At 41.9% G+C, this 23268-nt stretch overlaps 1 protein-coding gene across 1 annotated transcript in view; it reads left to right on the top strand.

Moving 5' to 3' along the window:
- Positions 1–23268, top strand: part of LOC133512372 (unconventional myosin-X-like) — an 89634-nt gene that overhangs the window by 40495 nt on the left and 25871 nt on the right. The window contains exons 12-21 of the mRNA XM_061841937.1: positions 1067–1213; positions 2491–2591; positions 2755–2821; positions 8034–8126; positions 10120–10188; positions 13661–13743; positions 13816–13924; positions 16572–16652; positions 19877–20001; positions 20123–20237. Of these exons, the coding sequence (XP_061697921.1) occupies positions 1067–1213; positions 2491–2591; positions 2755–2821; positions 8034–8126; positions 10120–10188; positions 13661–13743; positions 13816–13924; positions 16572–16652; positions 19877–20001; positions 20123–20237 (990 nt within the window). The remainder of the gene's footprint in view (positions 1–1066; positions 1214–2490; positions 2592–2754; positions 2822–8033; positions 8127–10119; positions 10189–13660; positions 13744–13815; positions 13925–16571; positions 16653–19876; positions 20002–20122; positions 20238–23268) is intronic.

Below are 23268 nucleotides of genomic sequence, written 5' to 3'. Positions count from 1 at the left end.
TATATAAATTCATTCAATATTTGAGATTTAAGTTTTATTGAATTATCATGATGGTTTTTCAATTATTGAATGAAATAAGTAAAACATTGTAAATATATTTTTAATGTAATTGGTTTTAGTTTACTTTTAAGTATTTTCAATAAATCAATCTGTGTATCATTAAAATAATGAATACACATAAATACATCAATCATAAAATGTATTCTTTCAGATTTTTAAAAAGTAATCACTGAGTTTAATTAGAACAAATCAATCATTTAATAAAATTGCTCATTGTTCGATGTACATAATATGCACTATAATTTCCATCCATCCATTTTCTTCGCCGCTTATCCTCACGAGGGTCGCGGGGAGAGCTGGAGCCTATCCCACCTGTCACCGGGCAGGAGGCAGGGTACACCCTGAACTGGTTGCCAGACAGTCATGGGGCTCTCACAATCACGCCTAGGCGCAATTTAGAGTGTTCAATTAATGTTGTATGTTTTTGGAATGTGGGAGGAAACCGGAGTGCCCAGAGAAAACCCACGCAGGCATGGGGAGAACATGGAAACCCCACACAGGCGAGTCCGGGATTGAACCCGGCACCTCAGAACTGTAAGGCCAGCTTTACCAGCTGAGCCAATGTTCCACCGCAGTGCAATTTATTTTCATTTATTTAAATAAATAATAAATTTGTATTAAATCAATGAAGCAGTTACTGTATATGTGAGATGTCAATAACATGATAAATGTAATTTATTTTCAATATTTAATTTACATGAAATCAATCCAATAATGATTAACAACAGCAAGAAGAAATACATAATACATGAAAAATGTGAAAAACATCATCCTGCAGGTTGTTTAATTGTCCATAAAGGGCAGTCAGCAAACAGTCATCTTTTTTTTTTTTTTTTCTTTCATGCATCAAAATAGTACACTCTCACCGGACAATTCAAAGTACTAAACACTGTGGCCTGTTGTGAAAACAAACAATCCTGCCCGCACAGCGACCACAACACACAACACACCCTCAACTAACCTCCACTAACCTGCCGATAACCTCGTGTTGCATCATCTGTTGCAGGCCGTGGACTCTCGGGACTCTGTTGCCATGGCGCTGTACTCCCAGTGTTTCTCCTGGATCATCATGAGGATCAACCAGACGATTAAAGGCAAAGACAATTTCAAGTGCATCGGCATCCTGGACATCTTTGGATTTGAGAACTTTGAGGTGATCACATCTAAGGGCTATTAGGGCCGCAATAAAAGGATTTTTAAAAGCATGTTTTTTTTTAAGTTGAAAAAGTAGTCTCCATCCATTTTCTGAGCCGCTCAACCTCACGGGGGCCACTTTAGCCTCTCCCAGCTATCTTTGGGCAAGAGACGGGTCACAATGAATGGGTTGCCATCCGATCGCAGGGCACATTCAAAGAAAGAACCATTTGCGCTCACATTCTGGGGTTAATTTAGTGGCTTCAATGAACCTACCATGCGTGTTTTAGGGAGGAAACCGGAGTGCCCCCAGGAAACCCACGCAGGCACCAGAAGAACATGTAAACTCCACACAGGCAGGGCCGGGATTTGAACCTGTGTTCTCATAACTGTGGGGCAGACGCTTTAACGAGTCCTACTTCGTGACGCCTATGAAAAAGTAAATTAATATCGCCAAATTCACAAAAATGATAACATTACGAGAAGAATGTAAAATATTCTGTAATGTTGATAATACATTTGTTTTAGGACCATCTTACACAGAATATAAATGAATAGTATAGTAATTATCACAATAAATTAATTACATTAAATTAAATATTGGTTGAACATGATTTGCAAATGGTGGTAACGGTGGTGGCACAACTGCTTCAAGCCTCAGCCTTACAGCTCTTGAGGACCAGGGTTAAAATACCGGCTCTCCCTGTGTGGAGTTTGCTTGTTCTCCCCGTACCGGTGTGGGTTTTCTCCAGGCTCTCCAGTTTCCTCCCACATCCCGAAAACATGTATTAACTCTAAATTGAATCTAAATTGTCTTTCGGTATGGTTATGAGTGCAACTGGTTGTTTGTCTCTATATGCTCTGCGATTGGCTGGCCAGTGTGTCCCCACCTCCTCCCTGAAGGAAGGTGGGATAGGCTCCAGCACTCCCACGACCCTTGTGAGGATAAACGTTGCAATAATTAACACAGCATCCTAACTTCATTGGGATTGAGTTTGTAATTAATATTATCTTTCTCCTCTTGATAAAATCAACCAAAACTGGTTCATTTTATGGGGAAAATGTTATATTTTGAAAAAAAATCATGTGTGAAAAATCATTTACGCAGAGTCTAATTAAATCACAGTTACAGGGAAACCTCACAAAATTACAAGCAAGGACTCGCAATAAAGTTAACATTTATACTTTAAAAACACTCAATTCTTTGTTGTAATAATGAAAGTTTGTTCTCATAATGTGTTTTTCTTGTGATTTTAGTCTTCTTTCTAATTTTCCTTCATACCTTCACCTGTGCAGGTTAACCGATTTGAACAGTTCAATATCAACTATGCCAATGAGAAGCTCCAGGAGTATTTCAACAAGCACATTTTCTCGCTGGAGCAGCTGGAATATAATCGGTAACAATATGTTTATTTCCCCGCAGTCACAAGCATTTGTCTTCTTGAGGAAGAATGAACGAGCAGCTCACTCATGCCTCATTACATTTTGCGTTTGCGTCACTCAATGCGAACATGATGTCTTTCTGCTTGTTCATTCATCTTTGTGTCTTTGCCCTGGCAGAGAGGGCATCCAGTGGGAGGCCATTGACTGGATGGACAACGCTGAGTGTCTGGATCTCATTGAGAAGGTAACTGACCTTTTCCCTCAGCTGGGCTGGTTTTGGCCAGAGGTAGGCAGGAGTAGAGGATCAAATCCTTTTTTTTTTTTTTTTTTGGAAGATTGTCACTGAATTTTATTTTACCACACCACGATGACTATTGTAACTTGAGGCCAAATCATGTGTCGTGGCATTCACAACGTGGACACCTCACCAAAATCAGTAGGTGCTCAGCTGGCCCAGAAAACTATCAGCACAGCCCCAAACATGGAAATATTTGATTATAAATGACACGGATAGCACAATCGAGTCCATCCTTAAATGTAGCATAATCACATGTACTATCGACATCCATCCAACCGAGGATGGATGTCAATAACAGGATCAATAAGTCAACAACTATCATTTTAGGGCAAAATAGTCGTTCGAGCCAGACTACCTTTCTTTTGCTTCCATTTCTTTTTTATTGTTTTTTTTAACTTCTATTTTTTGTTGTTGTTTTCCATTTTTCACACAATGTAATGAAGGGTAGTTAAGTAAGTGGAACAAGTAATGGACTTTTTCGACCTGTCAATCACTCGTACAATAATAGCCAATCAGATAGCCGCATTGTCTAAACCCCTGGCTTGACCCGCCCCTCTTGTCCTCATGCCCCACAAGCAATGCTGGTTTTCAGTCGCGTGCTCTTTGAAAATTAAATGCTGCGAATAAAATGTTCCTCAGTTGCACTTGGGGAACGTGCAATTCTGATGAAAGATATCCGTCTGGGTTACAAGGGGGCCGGTTGATTCATTTTCCAAAGCATAAAACACAGTTGACGAAGTGTCTACTATGGATTCTGGCTCGCGGAAGAGCGCACGTACAACTAAGTGTGGACAATATCAACAAACACAAGTCTGTATGTTTGAATGTAAGGGAGGGAGAAATATCTTCTCTGAGTTTGACTGAATTATTGTCAGTGCTTTATACATTGCAGAAGAACAACTTTCACTTTGTTAGTGTATCACTGACCGCCTGAATGAAGTGTGTAATGTTTTATGCCGAAGAGTTGCGTTCGTGATGCATAAATGCACCATGTCATGCAACAGAAAGGTCTATTTGCCTATTTGTATCGCATCGGACTTTTAAGACATGGCACTGGGTTCTATTATGAGCCAAGTCAAATGAATACACTCACTCACTTATCTTCTTCTTCTTTTCCTTTCGGCTTGTCCCGTTAGGGGTCGCCACAGCGTGTCATCTTTTGCCATCTTAGCCTATCTCCTGCATCTTCCTCTCTAACCCCAACTGCCCTCATGTCTTCCCTCACCACATCCATAAACCTTCTCTTTGGTCTTCCTCTCGCTCTTTTGCCTGGGAGCGCCATCCTCAGCATCCTTCTACCAATATACTCACTCTCTCGCCTCTGAACATGTCCAAACCATCGAAGTCTGCTCTCTCGAATCTTGTCTCCAAAACATCCAGCTTTGGCCGTCCCTCGAATGAGCTCATTTCTAATCCTATCCAACCTGGTCACTCCGAGCGAGAACCTCAACATCTTCATTTCTGCCACCTCCAGTTCAGCTTCCTGTTGTTTCTTCAGTGCCACCGTCTCTAATCCGTACATCATGGCCGGCCTCACCACTGTTTTGTAAACTTTGCCCTTCATCCTAGCAGACACTCTTCTGTCACATAACACACCAGACACCTTTCGCCAGCTGTTCCAACCTGCTTGGACCCGTTTCTTCACTTCCTGACCACACTCTCCATTGCTCTGTATTGTTTACCCCAAGTATTTGAAGTCGTCGACCCTCGCTATCTCTTCTCCCTGTAGCCTCACTCTTCCCCCTCTACTTTTCTCATTCACGCACATATATTCTGTTTTACTTCGGCTAATCTTCATTCCTCTCCTTTCCAGTGCATGTCTCCATCTTTCCAATTGTTCCTCTGCATGCTCCCTGCTTTCACTGCATATGACAATATCATCTGCGAACATCATGGTCCAAGGGGATTCCAGTCTAACCTCATCTGTCAGCCTATCCATTACCACTGCAAACAGGAAGGGGCTCAGAGCTGATCCCTGATGCAGTCCCACCTCCACCTTAAATTCCTCTGTCACACCTAAGGCACATCTCACCATTGTTCTGCTGCCATCATACATGTCCTGTACTATTTTAACATACTTCTCTGCCACACCAGACTTACGCATGCAGTACCACAGTTCCTCTCTTGGTACTCTGTCATAGGCTTTCTCTAGATCCACAAAGACACAATGTAGCTCCTTCTGACCTTCTCTGTACTTTTCCACGAGCATCCTCAAGGCAAATAATGCATCTGTGGTACTCTTTCTAGGCATGAAACCATACTGTTGCTCGCAGATACTTACTTCTGTCCTGAGTCTAGCCTCCACTACTCTTTCCCATAACTTCATTGTGTGGCTCATCAACTTTATTCCTCTATAGTTCCCACAGCTCTGAACATCCCCTTTGTTCTTAAAAATGGGAACTAGAACACTTTTCCTCCATTCTTCAGGCATCTTTTCGCCCGCTAGTATTCTGTTGAATAAGTTGGTCAAAAACTCCACAGCCATCTCTCCAAATTGCTTCCATACCTCTACCGGTATGTCATCAGGACCAACTGCCTTTCCATTTTTCATCCTTTGTAGTGCCTTTCTGACTTCCCCCTTAGTAATCATTTCCACTTCCTGGTCCTTCACTCTTGCCTCTTCAACTCTTCCTTCTCTCTCATTTTCTTCATTCATCAACTTCTCAAAGTATTCTTTCCATCTATTTAGTACACTACCGGCACCAGTCAACACATTTCCATCTCTATCCTTAATCACCCTTACCTGCTGCACATCCTTCCCATCTCTATCCCTCTGTCTGGCCAACCTGTAGAGATCCTTTTCTCCTTCTTTCGTGTCCAACCTGGTGTACATGTCTTCATATGCCTCTTGTTTAGCCTTTGCCACCTCTACCTTTGCCCTACGTCGCATCTCGATGTACTCCTTTCGCCTCTCCTCAGTCCTCTCAGTATCCCACTTCTTCTTCGCTAATCTCTTTCCTTGTATGTATGTCCCTGTATTTTGGGGTTCCACCACCAAGTCTCCTTCTCCCCTTTCCTACCAGATGACACACCAAGTACTCTCCTGCCTGTCTCTCTGATCACCTTGGCTATCGTCGTCCAGTCTTCCGGGAGCTTCGGTTGTCCATCGAGAGCCTGTCTCACCTCTTTCCGGAAGGCCGCACAACATTCTTCCTTTCTCAGCTTCCACCACATGGTTCTCTGCTCTACCTTTGTCTTCTTAATCTTCCTACCCACCACCAGAGTCATCCTACACACTACCATCCTATGCTGTCGAGCTACACTCTCCCCTACCACTACTTTACAGTCAGTAACCTCCTTCAGATTACATCGTCTGCACAAAATATAATCTACCTGCGTGGTTCTACCTCCGCTCTTGTAGGTCACTATATGTTCCTCCCTCTTCTGGAAATAAGTGTTCACTACAGCCATCTCCATCCTTTTTGCAAAGTCCACCACCATCTCCCCTTCAAAGTTCCTTTCATGGATGCCGTACTTACCCATCACTTCTTCATCGCCCCTGTTTCCTTTACCAATATGTCCATTACAATCTGCACCAATCACAACTCTCTCGCTGTCTGGGATGCTCAGAACTACTTCATCTAGTTCCTTCCAGAATTTCTCTTTCAACTCTAGGTCACATCCTACCTGTGGTGCATAGCCGCTAACCACATTATACATAACACCCTCAATTTCAAATTTTAGTCTCATCACTCGATCTGATACTCTTTTCACCTCCAAGACATTCTTAGCCAGCTCTTCCTTTAAAATAACCCCTACTCCATTTCTCTTCCCATCTACTCCGTGGTAGAATAATTTAAACCCTGCTCCCAAACTTCTAGCCTTACTACCTTTCCACCTGCTCTCTTGGATGCACAGAATATCAACCTTTCTCCTAATCATCATGTCAACCAACTCCTGTGCTTTTCCTGTCATAGTCCCAACATTCAAAGTCCCTACACTCAGTTGTAGGCTCTGTGCATTCCTCTTTTTCTTCTGACGCTGGATCCGGTTTCCTCCTCTTCTTTGTCTTCGACCCACAGTAGCTGAATTTCCACCGACGCCCTGCAGGTTAGCAGTGCCGGGGGCGGGCGTTGTTAACCCGGGCCACGACCGATCCGGTATGGGATTCTTTAGATGAACGCTCATATTTGTTTGGCACAGTTTTTACGCCGGATGCCCTTCCTGACGCAACCCTCTGCATTTATCCGGGCTTGGGACCGGCCTACAGATTGCACTGGTTTGTGCCCCCATAGGGCTGCATTACTCACTCACTTATAAAGACTACAATGATATTACTCATGATCTTTCCAAGCAAAAAGTACTCACCCTGCTCTACATGCGCAGTACGATTTGACTATTTTATCATGTTGGATTTCAATATGAAGTTTATTAGGCGTCAAACTTTTTTGCATCGATCGGTAACGTTTCGCTGTAACTCTGACATTGCGTCCTGCTCCATCCAAAATCTTTATTCCATGTATATATCCTTGCGTGAAATAGTTGGGACATCTCTGTAGAACCCTCTTGGACAAGTCTGCCGCATTTGGCAAAAAATATACTGCAATGTCACCGGGAATGCGCGATAGAGAATCAACTTCAAACCTGTTCTGTTCAGTCACTATTTTGGAAGATTGTGGCAGATGGCAACTGTCGCTAAGGGGGCGGAGCTGAAGATCACCAGTCGGAAAAGTCCATTTTATGATGGCATGGTACGATTCAATAAACGGGTTTTTCCTCACTTCTCTTCAATTATGTCTAAAAATTATTTTTTTTATACTTTACTATAAGAAAATTGGCAAATAAATGTGCATCTTATTTAACTTACGTTTCCAAAATAAATACTTAAATTGAGATACAGATACACTGGGACCCAAGCTAAAAAAAAAAGTGCTGAATGCAACCTTTTCCTCTGCTCATGACTGCACTTTACCTAAAAATGTCAAAAATTGACTTAGCCACCTTGAGTTCTCAAAGTGGCTCAAGTATTAGCCACACATCTTAAACCAGTATTCACCTGAAAGATAACTTTAAGATAACTTTCCTCTATTGCGGGAATCTCTGCACTTAAAAATGTAAAAAAACAGTGACTTCTCAGTGGATCAACGCTGATGTCTGTCATGGTTTTCAAGTTGACTGTTTGCACAAAGACAGCAGTGTGTTTCACCTTGTCTTTTAGAAGCTGGGCATGTTGGCTCTTATCAATGAAGAGAGTCGCTTCCCCAAAGGCACGGACTACACCCTTCTGGAGAAACTGCACAGCCGACATGCCGTGAGTCGGCGCTCACTCACGCAAACACAGACATCCACTTTTCACATCTTTCACACTTTATGAGACGTTGACAAATGGCATGCAATTTTGTAAAGTGATCCACGGGACCTCGCTGTTTGCAAGGTTGAACGTTGGTTCGGCGCATGTACGCTCTCACACCTTACATTTGTCTCGCTCTCGCATGCGAAGGCAACAATGCTGAAATGTGAGCAGCCTTTCTCTAAGCACACACACACACACAAAAAGTGTTCTAAGATGAAACAGGTAGAGCCACAAAGTGAGAACTGCCAAATCTCCGGCTCTTTAACTTATTTTGCAAAAATAAAAGTGTATTCGGTGTGCTTAATTTTTTGTATCAATTGTTTGTATGATATCACTGTAGAGTTTTTTTTTTTTTGTCAAACTAAACAAAGTGTCTAAAGGATTCAATGATAATTATCTTTATTTGTAGCTCATTTCCCTCTTGGGTTAAAGGAAACAATTTGGAATACAGTAAGTTAAAAACATAGTAAATAATAAAATACACTTGTCAATTAGCGTAGTTTTCCAAAGACAGATACCCAATAGCCTCAAGTATACCATTTATCACAACTTTCAAAAATGTGCCGGTTTTCAGGAGCTAATGCTGAGAGCACTGCTTTGTGTTTTGGTGCCCAGATTCCCGATGTTGCTTGAAAATGCCAGATCTTGTCCCAGCTTAGCTCCCAAATCATGGGCGGTGACGCAAGCTGTATTGTGTAAATTAATTAAATTTGATGTCACAACTTGGCAAAATTTCACTCTTATGTACACTTTCACAGAAATAGATGGGTAAAAAAAAAAAAGATAATTTCTCACATGATCAGTCTCACAGCCTTCAAATACTCAACTATTTGCGTAAAAACATTGAAAGTCAATTTTCTATAATATGCCCCCTGTAAGGCATAGCCTAAAAAGTGACTGTTTCATGTTTAATTTTTTTAAATATAACAAGTTTTGCTCGAGACGTTTTACCTTTCGGTGGCACGGTAGATGGCCGGTTGGAGTATCTGCCTCTCAGTTCTGGATACAGTATTAGGATGGATATTAGAAATCATAAAACCCCTTAACTAAATTTTAAAGTTAACATATTATATCAGCAAAGTGCAAAATGCTATGTACAGTGTAACAACAAGAATGGACAAAATTGTGATATTGTGTAAGAAAAGCCCGATAAGTACACGCCAGTGTTAAGAATATGTACTAAAAAAAGAAACTTTTATACAGTGAATATAAAAAGTCTGCACACCCCTGTATATATAAATTATCTTTTTGAGACTGGAAATAAAAACAACATAAAAATTGGAGTTGCGTAAGTATGAGCACCTTCATAATTTGGATGTAGTTGTGTGTCAATTTAAAACTCTTAATATTCACAATTCACACACGTAGTCATCATACACCTAGTTTAAGTTGCCAGTTCTAGCGACAGAAAAAACATCCCCAGTGCATGCTGCTCATACCACGATTTTTCTCTAAAGATATGGTATGCTTTTGGTGATGAGCGTTGTTGTGGTTGCGACAAACATATTTTGGATTTATGGCCAAAAAGTTCCACCATGGTTTCATCTGACATAACAAATTTTCACCACATGCATTTGGAAGAGTAGACTTGGCACGTTGTCAGCACAAAACCTTCTGGCTTCTACTAGAAAAAAAAATGGAATTGAGTTGTGCCTGTTATGTCAAATTAAAGTGGAATTTGTTTTTTTTAATGATGTGTCTTGGTATCACAAAAACCTGGCATTTGAACAGTGGTGTGTAGCCTTTTTTTTAATGTAAATGGTCATTTACACATTGCGACTGAATATTGCATGTTTACTTATTTTATGTGTTTTTTCCAGCACTGTTTGAACAAGGATTGTTTTTGACATTTTATATGCGAAGCTCATGTTAGCGTACCTCAAATGCTCTTCCACATTGTAGTTGTAATGAGAATGCAGAATGGCTTTTTATCCCTCTCACCTCTCGTCAGGCAAACTCATACTACGTGAAGCCCAGAGTGACTGACCACCAATTTGGCATCAAGCATTACGCCGGAGAGGTGATGAATAACACAGATGCGCACACACACACACACACACACACACACACACACACACACACACACACACACACATTTGCATGCAGATCTTTTGTTGCTAGGTGTTATTTTCAAGTCGCACAACTTTTCCATCTTTATTACACAGATAAGGGCAAATATTACTGAGATAGAAGTGAGGAGACAAACACACCGTAACCCTCCGTAGACAAGCTGGTCAGTGTTTGTGAGCGAGGCAGCACAGTCACAAGCCAAGGACGGATGCTTATGTTATTGACTTAATCCACAGAGGATACCCCCTCCCTACTACCCTCCCCTTTCCAGCCGTTGTCTGTTTCATTATGGGCTGCTTCCGCTGTCAAGTCAATTGAGAAAATTACTGGATCTTTCTCCCGCTAATTTGTCTTCTTCCTTTCCCTGAGGTTTGAAGTTTTCACACAAAGAAAAACTCTCAGAGCAGACTATAGGCAGACACTGCGTATACAGCTTCTGGAAGAGCTGAACTTTATTATCGGTTAATCAGAAGCATTTTAAATGGTGGTAGATGTATTCTGACATCATTTCATGCATTTTAACGTGATTGGTTAAGTAAACGGTTACATTCCCAGTTATAAGACAGTGTGCACACTCATGCAACCACACTATTTATTTTTACTTCCCCTCTTAAAATCCTCAATTTTTTTCATTTGAGTTGAACAGTTGATTGCATCCATCCAGCCACCCTACACACCCACATCTGTCTGTCTGTCCGTTTGTCCATCAGTCATTCGTGGTTAGAATTTCTGCCTCACAGTTCTGAGTACTCGGGTTCAAATCCCAGCACCACGTGTGTGGTGTTTGCATATTCCCCCTGTGCCTGTGTGGGTTTTCTCCGAGCTCTCCCGTTTCCTCTGACTTACCAAAAACATTTAGTTGAGGCTTAATTGAGGATTTTAAATTGCCCGTGGGTGTGAATCTGAGTGCGAATGGTTGTTTGTTTACATATACCCTGCGACTGGCTGGTGACCATTTAAGGGGCTGCCACATCGCAGGCCTGAAGATAGCTGGGATAAGCACAAGCACGGCAGTGAACCTACTAAGAAGAAGTGAAACCTCAAATGAATGAAAGAATGAATGTTGCCAAATTGTGTGTAATTGACTTCTGGATAATTAAATCGACCTGAAACGGACAGACACGGAGGACTCCTCCTCAGTCAATTATAAATAATGAAGAATCAGTATGGATCTCATGGCTTCCTCCTCGAGCCCAGTGGGGGAATGAGGGACTCTGGGCTTGTTATTGGATTAGGACACTCAATCACTTGATGTGACTACATTAAGTCACACAGGCTGAACATGTCTTTGTATACAATGTTTCACAATTGGAATTCACAAGCTTGGACGAAATACTCATCTCTCTTGATTAACTATACCTGCAGAAATAAGAGCTGTATGTGTGTATTACGTGCCTTGGCAAAGACATAAGTGCCACTAACGGCGACACAAGTGACTGGAAATCCAATTTTAAAAAAAGTTGGAATTGAAACACATCATGGTATGTTAAAAATGAAAGTGTACATTGTGGAGGGTGCGACATTTTAAATGGGGAGAATAAAGTAGTCATAGAGGTTTCACTGCTCCTTTCTACAAATCAAAATATTCGGATTCAAGTACAATCCATATCAAATTCAAATTTACTAGTCACATTGTGAGGGCAAGAAGTGTGGTAGCCCCTGGGCACAAAAGTTTGGTCACCACAAAATTTCAAAAGTCGCAGTGGTTGTGATTGTTTCTATAACAGAAAATGTCAGGTTGGAAATATAGTAAACTGGTATTCAGGGCCAAACCCTGCCACAAAGACCAAAAACTTGAGTAATTGAACGCTCCAACCACCACCAAATGGTTACCATTGTCTGTAGATACCGCAAGATGGTGGCAAAGCACTCGTTTTGTGTGGAATGAAGTTCCTCACATTACTTCACCATGGTTTCTTGGTAGGGGGATGCCAAAAGATGGCCTGAGCACAAAAACAGCTTTTCACTGATTCAGCAACTAAATGAGGATAACTACGAAATGAGTCGTTCCAATATGTTGAGGTTCAATTTCTCCCTTTTAAATTGATTTTAATGTCTTGAACATATTTGTGTATTGCATAAAAACATTTTAAAAAAGCAATGTCACATAAATAGAATGTTGCCCTGTACACCATGGGTGAGTGTGATATCAGTTTAAAAAAAAAAAAAGAAAGATAAATAAATATGGCCACAGAATGGTTGATCTGTGTGCCTTTTGTGCGAGATGGGTTTTGCCGTGCGAATGGGAAGTTTGAAATACTCCCTCTCATTTTTTAAACAAAAAAAAATATATATATAATTCTCCTGTTTAGGGAACAGTCAGAGGGAAATTTCGGTGCACCCACACAATGCGTCGCGGTTTTACGAAGTCCTACAGCAGCGGTCCTGGCACCTAGAGTGGGCGAACGCAACTGCCCCCAAACTCCGCTGCTTGTGAGCTCAGGTGCGCTCATCCTCCAGCAGGGTGCGGGGGACTCCGCGATCGCCTCCCCTAATTAACCGTACCACTGCTGCTCCACAACGTGGGCTTTGTGAAGCGGCGACACATTGTGCGGGTGCGCCGAAACACCGCGGGGCCTGCTGTCAGCCCCCGTGGCGGCGGTCACGCTACTTAGGACAGTTGACAGTGGTCTATAGTCCCTTAGCCAATCGGGACACAGAACACGATGCGGGGTTTGCCTTCCTTGGCGAATCAGGATCAAGAACACAAGCATAATAAGATAATAGATAGATAATAAGCACCTATGAGTTGATATCGTAGTATTGTATAACCTGTGTTCATGATTATGAGAGTTATGAGTGAATGAATGCCATATCACACGCATGTTAGTCAACTTGTGTACAGAGTTGCTGGGCTAGCATATTAAGGAAGGGTGGGCACCCTCTACCCACAAGGAGGGGTCAACCCAGCGAGCCCATCCCGGGGGGCCCAGCTGGCAGCATACCGCCAACTGTGTGATAATGCTTTTATAACAGAGTTCTATAAGTGACATGTGTTAGTTAGGAAGAGTAATAAGCGAAAACAGATTTACAGTATTTATTTGGTTATTCAGCTTCATCACTAATAGTTCTCCTCATGGTGGTGTTAGCTGTTGGCATGGCACGCTAACCCTAACCCTAGCAGGCATATCCGTGTCAATGTTGCCCAAAAGATAAAAGTATCAAATCTTGTCCACTTCATGTGAAGTTGCGTCATGCTATTACGTCTTTAATGGGCACTCCATAAAGGTACACAACGACTTTGCACTCAATTACTGCATTAGCATGTTGGTCTCGTGTCAACTCTTATTTCAACTGTCGTCTACTGCAGAGACCTGGTATTGATTTACGTTTATGTTCCTCTTTGTAGAGTACAAGTATTATTAAGTATGACTATAGTTTGTCATTAGAGCCCAAGGACAAATGTAAAACTGTTGTTTCAGGTGCTTTATGACGCACGCGGCATCCTGGAGAAGAACAGGGACACCTTCAGAGATGATATATTGTTCATTCTCAAAGACAGCCGGTAAACAGTTGTAAATCAAGCCTGTCTATCAATCACCCACTCTGCATCAACAAACCAACTCCGTGCCCTCAGCCTCGACTTCATCTATGACCTCTTCGAGCGCGTGGGCAGCAGAAATGGAGAGGAGACAATGAAGATGGGCACAGCCCGACGCAAGCCCACCGTCAGCTCGCAATTCAGGGTGGGTATAGATTCCGGATGTCAAATCAATTTGGTTACGGTTTTCCTTGGAGAACTGTTACGGCTATAAACCCATATAAATGTTTGAGTTGTAAGTTGTATTTGAACAATGAAATTTTGTTATAGTTATGGATAGTCGTATAAAGAGTCAATAGTACATAGAGTTTTGTTAATGTGCGCGATATTGATTGTATTTTGCATTTTTTTTTCCCCTACACAGTACAGAGTTGTTGTACGAGTGAATAGCGAGCAGCGTAAAAGAAAGTGACACAGACCAGCTCATTGTTCTCCATGTGCCACTGCATGTGAGGGTCATTCCACCCACAGTATCACACACAAGAAGGCAGATAGAAATTTTGCAGAATGCTGTCTATGTGTCTGAGTAGCAAAATAGAATAGGGAGGATAGATGTTTGTGGTTTTGAGTGGAGTGGGGGGCCAGGGGGGCTCGCAGCCGAGTTACTTTGTCCTAACTGCAGTGCGGAGAGAAAGGGAGCAGGGGAGGATTTGGCCAGTTGCCCGGGCCACAGTTTCTAAAGCCAGGGGGATTAGTGTTGATGGCTGGGCAGAGCGGGGCCAACCAGGGGCCAATCACGCTCAGCTCATCCAGGCCAGGCCTCGATGGAGACAGCCAGTCTGAGGAGGGGAGGAGAGCGAGGCCGACATTGCCTGTGCAGTACGAGGTCCCACCACCACCACCAATTGTGTGTATGTACGTACAGTATGTGGGTGTGTTAATGCTGCAGTCAGGTCAAATAGAGAGAAGGAAATTTCAAAAGATGCAAACAATCCTGAAGCCAGTGGAGTGCAAAAAAAAAAAAAAAGTGAAGTACATCATTGATGTTCTGTTCAGCTATACATAAGTTAAATACATTTGAATGTATTAAGATCTTTTTTTGAACACTTATTTTTCTTTAAACTTTTATAAGTTAAACATTGTAACAATGTATTTTTTATTTTTCCTATATTTAAGCATAGAGTTCATGTTCAAACTGTGAACTATGCATATTGTTAGTTTCTTTTAGAAACAAGCAGTATGCGTTTATCTATTTTTACCCTAACAAATTTTGTACCAGTCCAGTATCTTGAATATCTAAATGAATCTCCTCACCTCACTTCAACTTGGGTCCATGACATTAAGATGCCACCATGTGACACCAAAGTCATTTTTTTATTCTTTGGCGTGATTGGAAAAAAAAAATGAAAAGTTGAGTTTGTCAGCAAATGAGAAGCTCGTTTAAACCCCTCCATAGAATATGTGAACTGTGTGTTCTTAGTTTTTAGTTGATTTCACAGACATTTTATTATTATGGATTTTATTTTGGAGTCAGCCAGTCCTCACAAACACATCTTCAAAATGAAGCTGCTTGCCTCTTAACTGGAGCACGTAAGAGGGAGCACAATGACTATGAATCTGACCTTCCTGTATTGGCTACCTGTGCATTTTAAGATTGTTGATGTTGTCGTCGTCTTTAAAGCCCAAGAGTCATCCCTATAAACATTATAAAATAGATATAGTAATGAAAAATACATATAACATTGTTCACTTCAATGTTTATATAAAAAAAAATAAATGTGAGCGGAGAGCCCGTCATCCGTGCAGAAAGTTGCAGAAGTGTCATTCTACGATATCCAAGTGGTCGCCATATTGGCTGCATCGTCCATCCGTGACGTCACCCGGATATTTGCCAATGAAAATACGCAGTGCACCCTGACTATGTTAAACAATTGCGCCCCTTCTGACACGGAAGCTCTTTTCGAAAAGGAGAACACCACACAACTGAGTGAAGTTACTGGGGCAATATTACACTCGAGCCATATTCAGATGATATGGGATCACAGCCAAACCGATCCATCTGATCCACTTCCGCGGTGAAGATGAGCCATCCCGGCTCATCGCAGCCGGCCGGTGTGTCTTATGACGGAGCCGAGCCAAGCTGGTTTAGGGGGTTGTTTACAGACACCGCAGTACGCGATGAGCAACACAGTCGGGCCGGGATGCTCTACTGCGCGCACGTGGCTGAGTGAGGCATTCTCGGCTGAGTTCTTCAGAGCCGCCCCCATCCGCATAGCCTGACGCGCAGCCTTCGCAGAAGCCGTGACTGCTGAAGATGGCGCCTCAGCCGGTGTGGCTGATTTTCGCCACCGTGTTGGCATATAATGGAGCCGGAGGTAAAACTAATGGAAACAAACGAGTCCACTTGGGGCCGCCGCTGTCCTTTACGTCACTTCCTGCTTCTTCTCGAAAACAAATCCCTCGAGAGGAATTTCATGGTGGGAGTTACAAAAAGCTGTATACGTCAAAATCATGTTTTGTGGTTAAAAAAACACATGAGCCCATATTGGCCGACGTTTTTTCATTAATAACATACGAAAAATCCTCCAATTCATGACAGTAGACCTTTAAATCTCTAGATGGCCTTACCATTCCTTTCTTCTCTGACCTATTCCATCCTTACACTTAAAAAACAATTTCTTTTCATTAGCTGTAGCGTTCAAGCCCGCAAAGACACTGCATCTTGTTTTTGTTTTTAAAATACCTTATGAATAAACTTGAGTTTGGTGTAGGTACAAATAACATCATCGAATGTGGTGAATGAAGTGGATAATGGGTTATTTTTGAAATAAGTCGATTGTTCTGTTTTTCAGGAATCCCTCCATTCCCTGATGGCCACATTAAGTGCATCCAACCCTTTCTTTGTGCGCTGCATCAAACCAAACATGGCTAAGGTAGGCTGTACTCATTCTGTCCTGTCACATAACTAAGTATTATTCATTGTTGACATTGCTTTGAGTTAATAGTCCACTAAGTCATTTTACAGTATAGCAGTACTCCTGACCACTAAGTCATAACAATATTGCATTTAAGACAAAAACGACAAGGTTATTTGGTTTTGGAGTGTATATTTTCAGTACTAATAAATGCGCGCCGTTCCCCTCTGGCCCGATGGAAAGACTCCCTTTGTACTCTTGGGCTGCGTACCAGCACATTCCAACCACTCCAACCCTTTTACAAGGGGTCAAAGGTCGCTCTAGCTGCAGCAGTGCTTGGCTGATCTGGCTGCATCAGTGGAATGCCAAAACGAAACCACAGCGGCGGCAGAGCCAGTGACCGGTTTATTTATTCATCCTCCATTTCTCCCCTTCCTCTTGACCACATGGGTATAAAAAGGGTGATTCAGTTGTGTGATTGTTGAATAAAGCAAATGGCTTTATTATGTGTTTGTGAGAGAGAGAAGGAGCTTGGAAATTGTCTTTGTTTATCAGCTACGTGCTTTCCACTGCCTCGCATACTCGTGCGGCTTCATTGGGGAAAAAAAAAAGACCAACCACAGGAAAGTCTTATAAATTCCACATTTTCTTCAAATGGTAATCTTGTATGCCAATACATAGTATTTATATGGTTTTACAATAATAACTATACTTATAATGCTATATGCACCTGGGTCTATAAAGTAAAGCGTTGAGAGCCTCTGTTGCTGAAATGTACGGATGCTGTCAGTGATCATTGCCAACGTTCTCTCAAAAGAGCTACACGCTCTCCTTTTTTCTTACTTGTTTCGTGCCTTTGTGCCAATCTGCAAAAACAACCATTCAGACTTACACTCACACTTACGGACAACTTAAAGTCTTCAATTAAAGCAGTGAAGGTTTTTTTTAACAAGGGAAATTAAGTGCACCCTGAACTTGTCGTCAGCCAAGCGCTGGACAGAGAACCATTCACACTCGCATTCTTGGACAATTTTTCGTCTTCAATTAACCTAATGTGCATGTTTTTTTGTTTTAATGTGTGAGGAAGTCAGAGTACATGGAGAAACCCCAAGGAGAGTATTGAAACTCCACATAGTAAGGCGCGGAAGCCAAATTCGAACCAGGAATCTCAGGACTGTGAGGCAAACGTGCTAACCACTAATCTGTGCCCTACAAAATATATGAAACCAGATTTATGTAACTATTAACCGTGGAAACATTTTGCCTGGCCTCTAGGTGGAACCAAGCCATGGCTCTGTTTATCTCACAGATTTCCAGGATTACTATCCGTTGATATGATTACATGCATCCCAACACACACGCACAATTTATATTCATCTTCCGTCTCTGGGAGAAAAGTCACCGGAGGCCTGACTTGTTTTCATTCCAATGCCTCTTTGAGTGGGCCTAAATCCCCTGCTAAAGAGCAGAGTTCAGAGCTCATTGGAGGCTTTGACATGGCCTCCATGCGGGGATGTGCGTGCTCGATTATGAGCATGAACACATGTGAGCGTGAAAGGGCCTCGCCTGTTTCCCTGCATAGTAACATTTACACGTAATTAGATTGACACCTTTCTGGAATGCTTTGGCTCTGTTTGGGGGGCTTATCTGACACAGCATGCTCTCTGGGTGACAATGGGCCTTCATGTGGTGGTCTAAAGGCCTCTTTATACTCCCACACTCGTGTGGCCTACAACACCCGCCTTGCGTCACGTGACCGGTACGTTTCCCCATGCAACCTCTCTTCATCAATTGACACGCACATGACAAAAATTGTTGCTGCGTGTCAAATAACATGGAGATCATTTCTTGTGATTGGTCCATTTTAGTCACATGCTGCGATGACGTACTCACCACTCCAAATACCACGTAAAACTTTAAAAACTGCACACGTGCTTAGTACTTGGGTATAAAAGCAAAGTCTGTGCAGGATAGCCGCAGTGACGGCAGTACAGTCGACATCCGTGCGAGAAGAAAGAAGCCTTAATGGGGATATCCAGTGGTTTGCATTAACAATGTATCCAAAAGGTCATGTAATATGTAGTCTATCTTGACAATGTGATGTTAAATCCTCTCTCATTTAATAGTGTTTTGAGCCGATTTTTATCGCAATTACGAATTTTCAGGGGCGCTGCCATTTTTGTCAGTCACATGACCTACATGGGCGTATGTGACGTGTTACGTGCCGTTCCAAACGCTCGATTACATAGGACACCATTATGCCCACCGCTGATTTCTCGCATTCATCCTCATCTGATCAAGAAATAGCGGTATCGGTTGATCGGGAAGACAGAGGAATACTTCCATACACAGCCTTGAACAGCTCAGCCGTGAGCGGGACGCCCGTGAGCGGCTCGGCTGCTCGGTTGATCGGGAAGACGGAGGAATACGTACAGTACTACAGATTTTAACCTGTGGCTGCCACTCGGCTGCAAATTACGTTGAATATTTGAATGTTTCTTCGGGCGCAATGCCGCGGAGTTTGACGAGCTCGCTCGGCCGGGGAGCGAGCTCACGGCTCCTCCACTCAGTGGAGCAAGCTCCCCGGCCGAGCGAGCTCATGGTTCCGTCGCTCTGTCTTTGCCAGATCGTTCATCCCATGTCAGATTCCCACAACTCCTTGTTTCTGCTCTTGCTATCCCGTGTACCAAACCCCGACCCGTTATTGGCCTTTTTCTTAAGCCTGCTGAATCTACTACTGCTGTCTTTGCGAACTGCTTACCGATATTTGGACTTTGGATCGAATAAAGACTCTTCCCAAACTGCTACTAAGCCTCGTGAGTCCTGCATTTGGGTTCAGCCGCGAGTTCTGGTCATGATATCATCAGTCACTATAGAATAAAGACAGTCAAGCTATACAACTTAACGTTAATAATACAATTTAGCTAACTAGTAGCTGGTAAAGCATGAACTCAGTTTAAGTGAGAACACCATAGAAGACAAAGAAGTAATGAACAATACTGAGTGGTGGAAGTGGTGTTATGTACTGAATGTTGTGACAGAGAGATTGTGTGACTTCTGACTTCCTCAACCCAAGTAATAACTTGACTTGTTTAAAATGTAACGTGAACTCGACTTGACTTGCATGATTTCTGCCACAGTAACTTGGGAATAACTTGAAAGAAGCTTGGAGGTTAAGACTTAAGAACCACTTAGGTGATTTTACTCCCCCCCTCTGTTGTATGTTGTGTTCCTTTCTATAGAAAGCCAACCAGTTTGATCCAGATGTGGTCCTGAACCAGCTGAAATACTCTGGAATGCTGGAGACGGTTAAGATCCGAAAAGCTGGATTCCCCGTCCGCCGCTCCTTTAAGGATTTCTACAATAGGTCTGCATCTTATCTGCTCAGTTTGTAGCCTTGTAATTAATCTACTCAGAAAACAAAGGATATTTCCCACAACTGTTGTTCTCTACCCATTGTACCGTACTTTGTCATAACCTATATCCAGATACAAGACGATCTTGAAAAACAAAATCCAAACGGAAGATGAGAAGCAGAGTTGCATCGAGCTTCTCACACATCATGACAGCACAAAGAAAGAGTGGCAACTCGGAAAGACAAAGGTAAAGAACACATGAACCAGGGGTGGAACAACTAAACATTTCTTGTTGTTGAAAGGGGGGCTTAATGCATCTATCGTGATCAAGCAGTCTATCGCCAAAGCAATTTTGGTCGATTGCCAAAGAACAAAAAAGATGTCAGCCGTCTCACCACTTGATTCAGGTGTCGTTCTAGCAAACTGGCCTCCGATTTGGCATCTGTCTTTTGCCTTCTCCAAGGCAGTCGAGTCCAGTGTTCCCTGAAAAATGATAAAGTTTTACATAATTGGTCAAAAAATTATTTACAAGAAATAATGTATCTTTGTTCATCTATTTGTGCCAGTGCGACATAGGGACAGACGAAACAAATAAATGCTCTTCTATTAACTAGGAGGAAGTACATACAGTAATTATTTTATTTTTGTGACATTTTTGTTCATTGGTGCGTCGTGAGATTTTTCATTTGTAGAATATGTGCCTTGGCGCCATAAAGGTGGGAAATCGCTGGTGTATAGATAATGATTTTATAGACAGTGGGGAAAGAACACGGCATGGCTTCAAAAAAATTGTAATCTGTTATGTTTAATATTTTTACTTTGATTGAATGAAAATGATTAATTTTGTGTATCCTGAAAGTTTAACCTGAAAGTTTTAATTCCCATTGAGCCATTTTTAAATATTGAAACAAACATTAGTTTCAAAGCATGGCAGCATAAAAGCTTCACACAAGCCACAGGATTTTGCCATTGTTATTTAATGTTTCATGGCATCTTTCTGAGTTATATAAGAAATATATACTTATATTTAAACAGCAGCTCCTCCCGTCCCCAGTAAGCTACTAACTACTTGCCCTGCACTCTCCAGTCAATAGTGATTTGGATTTGAGGACTGAATATCACGTCTGATCAACGACAGATGCATCTTTAGAAAAATTAAATAACTTTAAATTCACTGTAACTTTACAAAAATATAAAGTTTATTCATTTTTTTTCCAATGTCTGTCGTTTCTTCCCTCCTAGTCTTCAATGCAAGCACAATTCACACATGCAGTACATTCATCAAACATAATACTGTATTGGTGTTAGGGTGAATGTGAGGCTTTGTAAAGCATTTTGGCCACTGTGATGGTGTACAATTTCTATATCAGGTCCAATCCATGTACCATTTACAGACAAAGAAAATCCTTTGTTCAAAATTAAATATTTCACTTTGATTCCAAGCTGTACATTTGAATTACAGCAAAGCAATATAAATATATCACAGCAATTTGCATTCAAAGGAAAAAAAATGACAGCTTTGTTAGACTTTTTTTCTCTATAGTCTTGTCTGTTACAAAACAGAACAGCTTTGTCTATCTCTGTTTTGTGTGTTTTTAGTGTTTTTCAAGTAAAAATATAGTGCTATACATTGCCCAACCCAGTGGAACGTCTCTTAATGAATGAATTACTGTATGACTCTGTTCACACACTTAATCTGAAATAAATAAAATGTAGTCCATTTTAACCACAGAATGAAGTTATATTTACTTTTTTTTTCCATCAGTGCGTTGTTCTAAATAGATAATCCGCATATTACGAATAACACACTGAAATCCAAGTTCCCCATTTTAATGTCGGAGGTTTTTCTGTCCCAGACTTCAATCAGCTCCAGTTTGAAAAGCTTTCTGGCCAGCACACTGCTACAACGCGCAATTGACGCTATCCAGGCCAAGTTTCTCTAAACAGGATATGTTCTTGATGAACCATGTACCAGAAGGCCAGCTAGAGCAGGTGTTTATGCAAAGCCATGGAAAGAAAGTGTATCTGGAGAGCTGCATTGGAACACAGCGTCAACCAAAGCTCAATTCAGCAGATGGTTCGGAGAGTGATAAAGTTTTATCTGTACCCACTTCAGGTTGGTCAAAGGCATCAAGCAAAAAACTAAGATGCCCTACAGTCGCTACGGTTAAAGCTTTATCACTGCGAACAAATGAGCTTTTGTTGGGGCTGAGCACAAGTCAGGCCCTACACATGGGCACGACTTTTCTTGGCTTTGGGCCAAAGGCTGCTCTAAAAGTTTGGGGTTTTCATCGGTGGTGGTCATGAACAGATATTGTCCGAAATGTGCCATGGATATGACAATTTGGACGTGTTAGAGCAGTGTGATGGGTGTAAGTCTTCTCAAAATAGGACTGAACTGCAGTCAGGGACAGAAAAAAACATTTTGCCAGAAGCCAGTTTTGCAACACTGTTCTGTCAGTTGGCAAGCCAAGGCCAAGTGGTACAGTATGCTTATACAATAACTGCAAAACCTGAACTGTCAAATGATGATTGCCTCACATCTGTTCAAATGATACATGAAACACAAGAGGGGAAAAAAAGCAAGTGTCTAGTGACTTTTGGTGTTTTCTGTGGCAGTTTACAGTTTTCCCAGGCAAAATAGTGTTTTCAGTGGAAAAATGTATGGTCTCTCCTGGCAAATGTTGTTCTTTCTATGGCAGAATTTGTATTTTATACAACCCAAGTGTGTACTGTGGCAGCATGGTTTGCTGTTGCCAAATATAGCATTATTTTTTTGATTCTCAGGCTGTTAATGTGTGTCACAGTTTGGAGGCCCCTCGTCGTGACTCACGTCCCAAAGAATTTACTGGCAGGTTGCGGTCAGATGTTCTGCTCCCTTGTTGACAACCACACACTTTTCATGAGTTCGCCACAAATTTCTCTGTTAGGCCATCAGTGTTTGGCATTTACAGTCAGTAATCCGCAGCCGGCCTCATTGTTCACGTCCGGGTAGTTAAACTGCCTGCAATGGGGGCTGCGAGGCTTTCAGGTGACACATTTTGGTGCACCAGTGTCTCTCCTGGCTCTTTGTTTTAATCATTAACTCTTCCTTAGAAAGACCTCATTTTCACTTTTTTTTTTTCTTTCAATGAATGATTAACCTGTTAATAGCATTTTTGATTGTGAAGGGCAAAACTTCCTTCCCCACAACATACATACAGTTGTTAAGACAGACTATCATTTTCAACCCTTCACACCACGTTTTGAGTTAAGTACATTTTCATTTGGTGAATGGT

This window comes from Syngnathoides biaculeatus, chromosome 14, assembly GCF_019802595.1.
Source record: "Syngnathoides biaculeatus isolate LvHL_M chromosome 14, ASM1980259v1, whole genome shotgun sequence".
NCBI lineage: Eukaryota > Metazoa > Chordata > Actinopteri > Syngnathiformes > Syngnathidae > Syngnathoides > Syngnathoides biaculeatus.
This window is presented reverse-complemented; position numbering and strand designations above follow the sequence as displayed.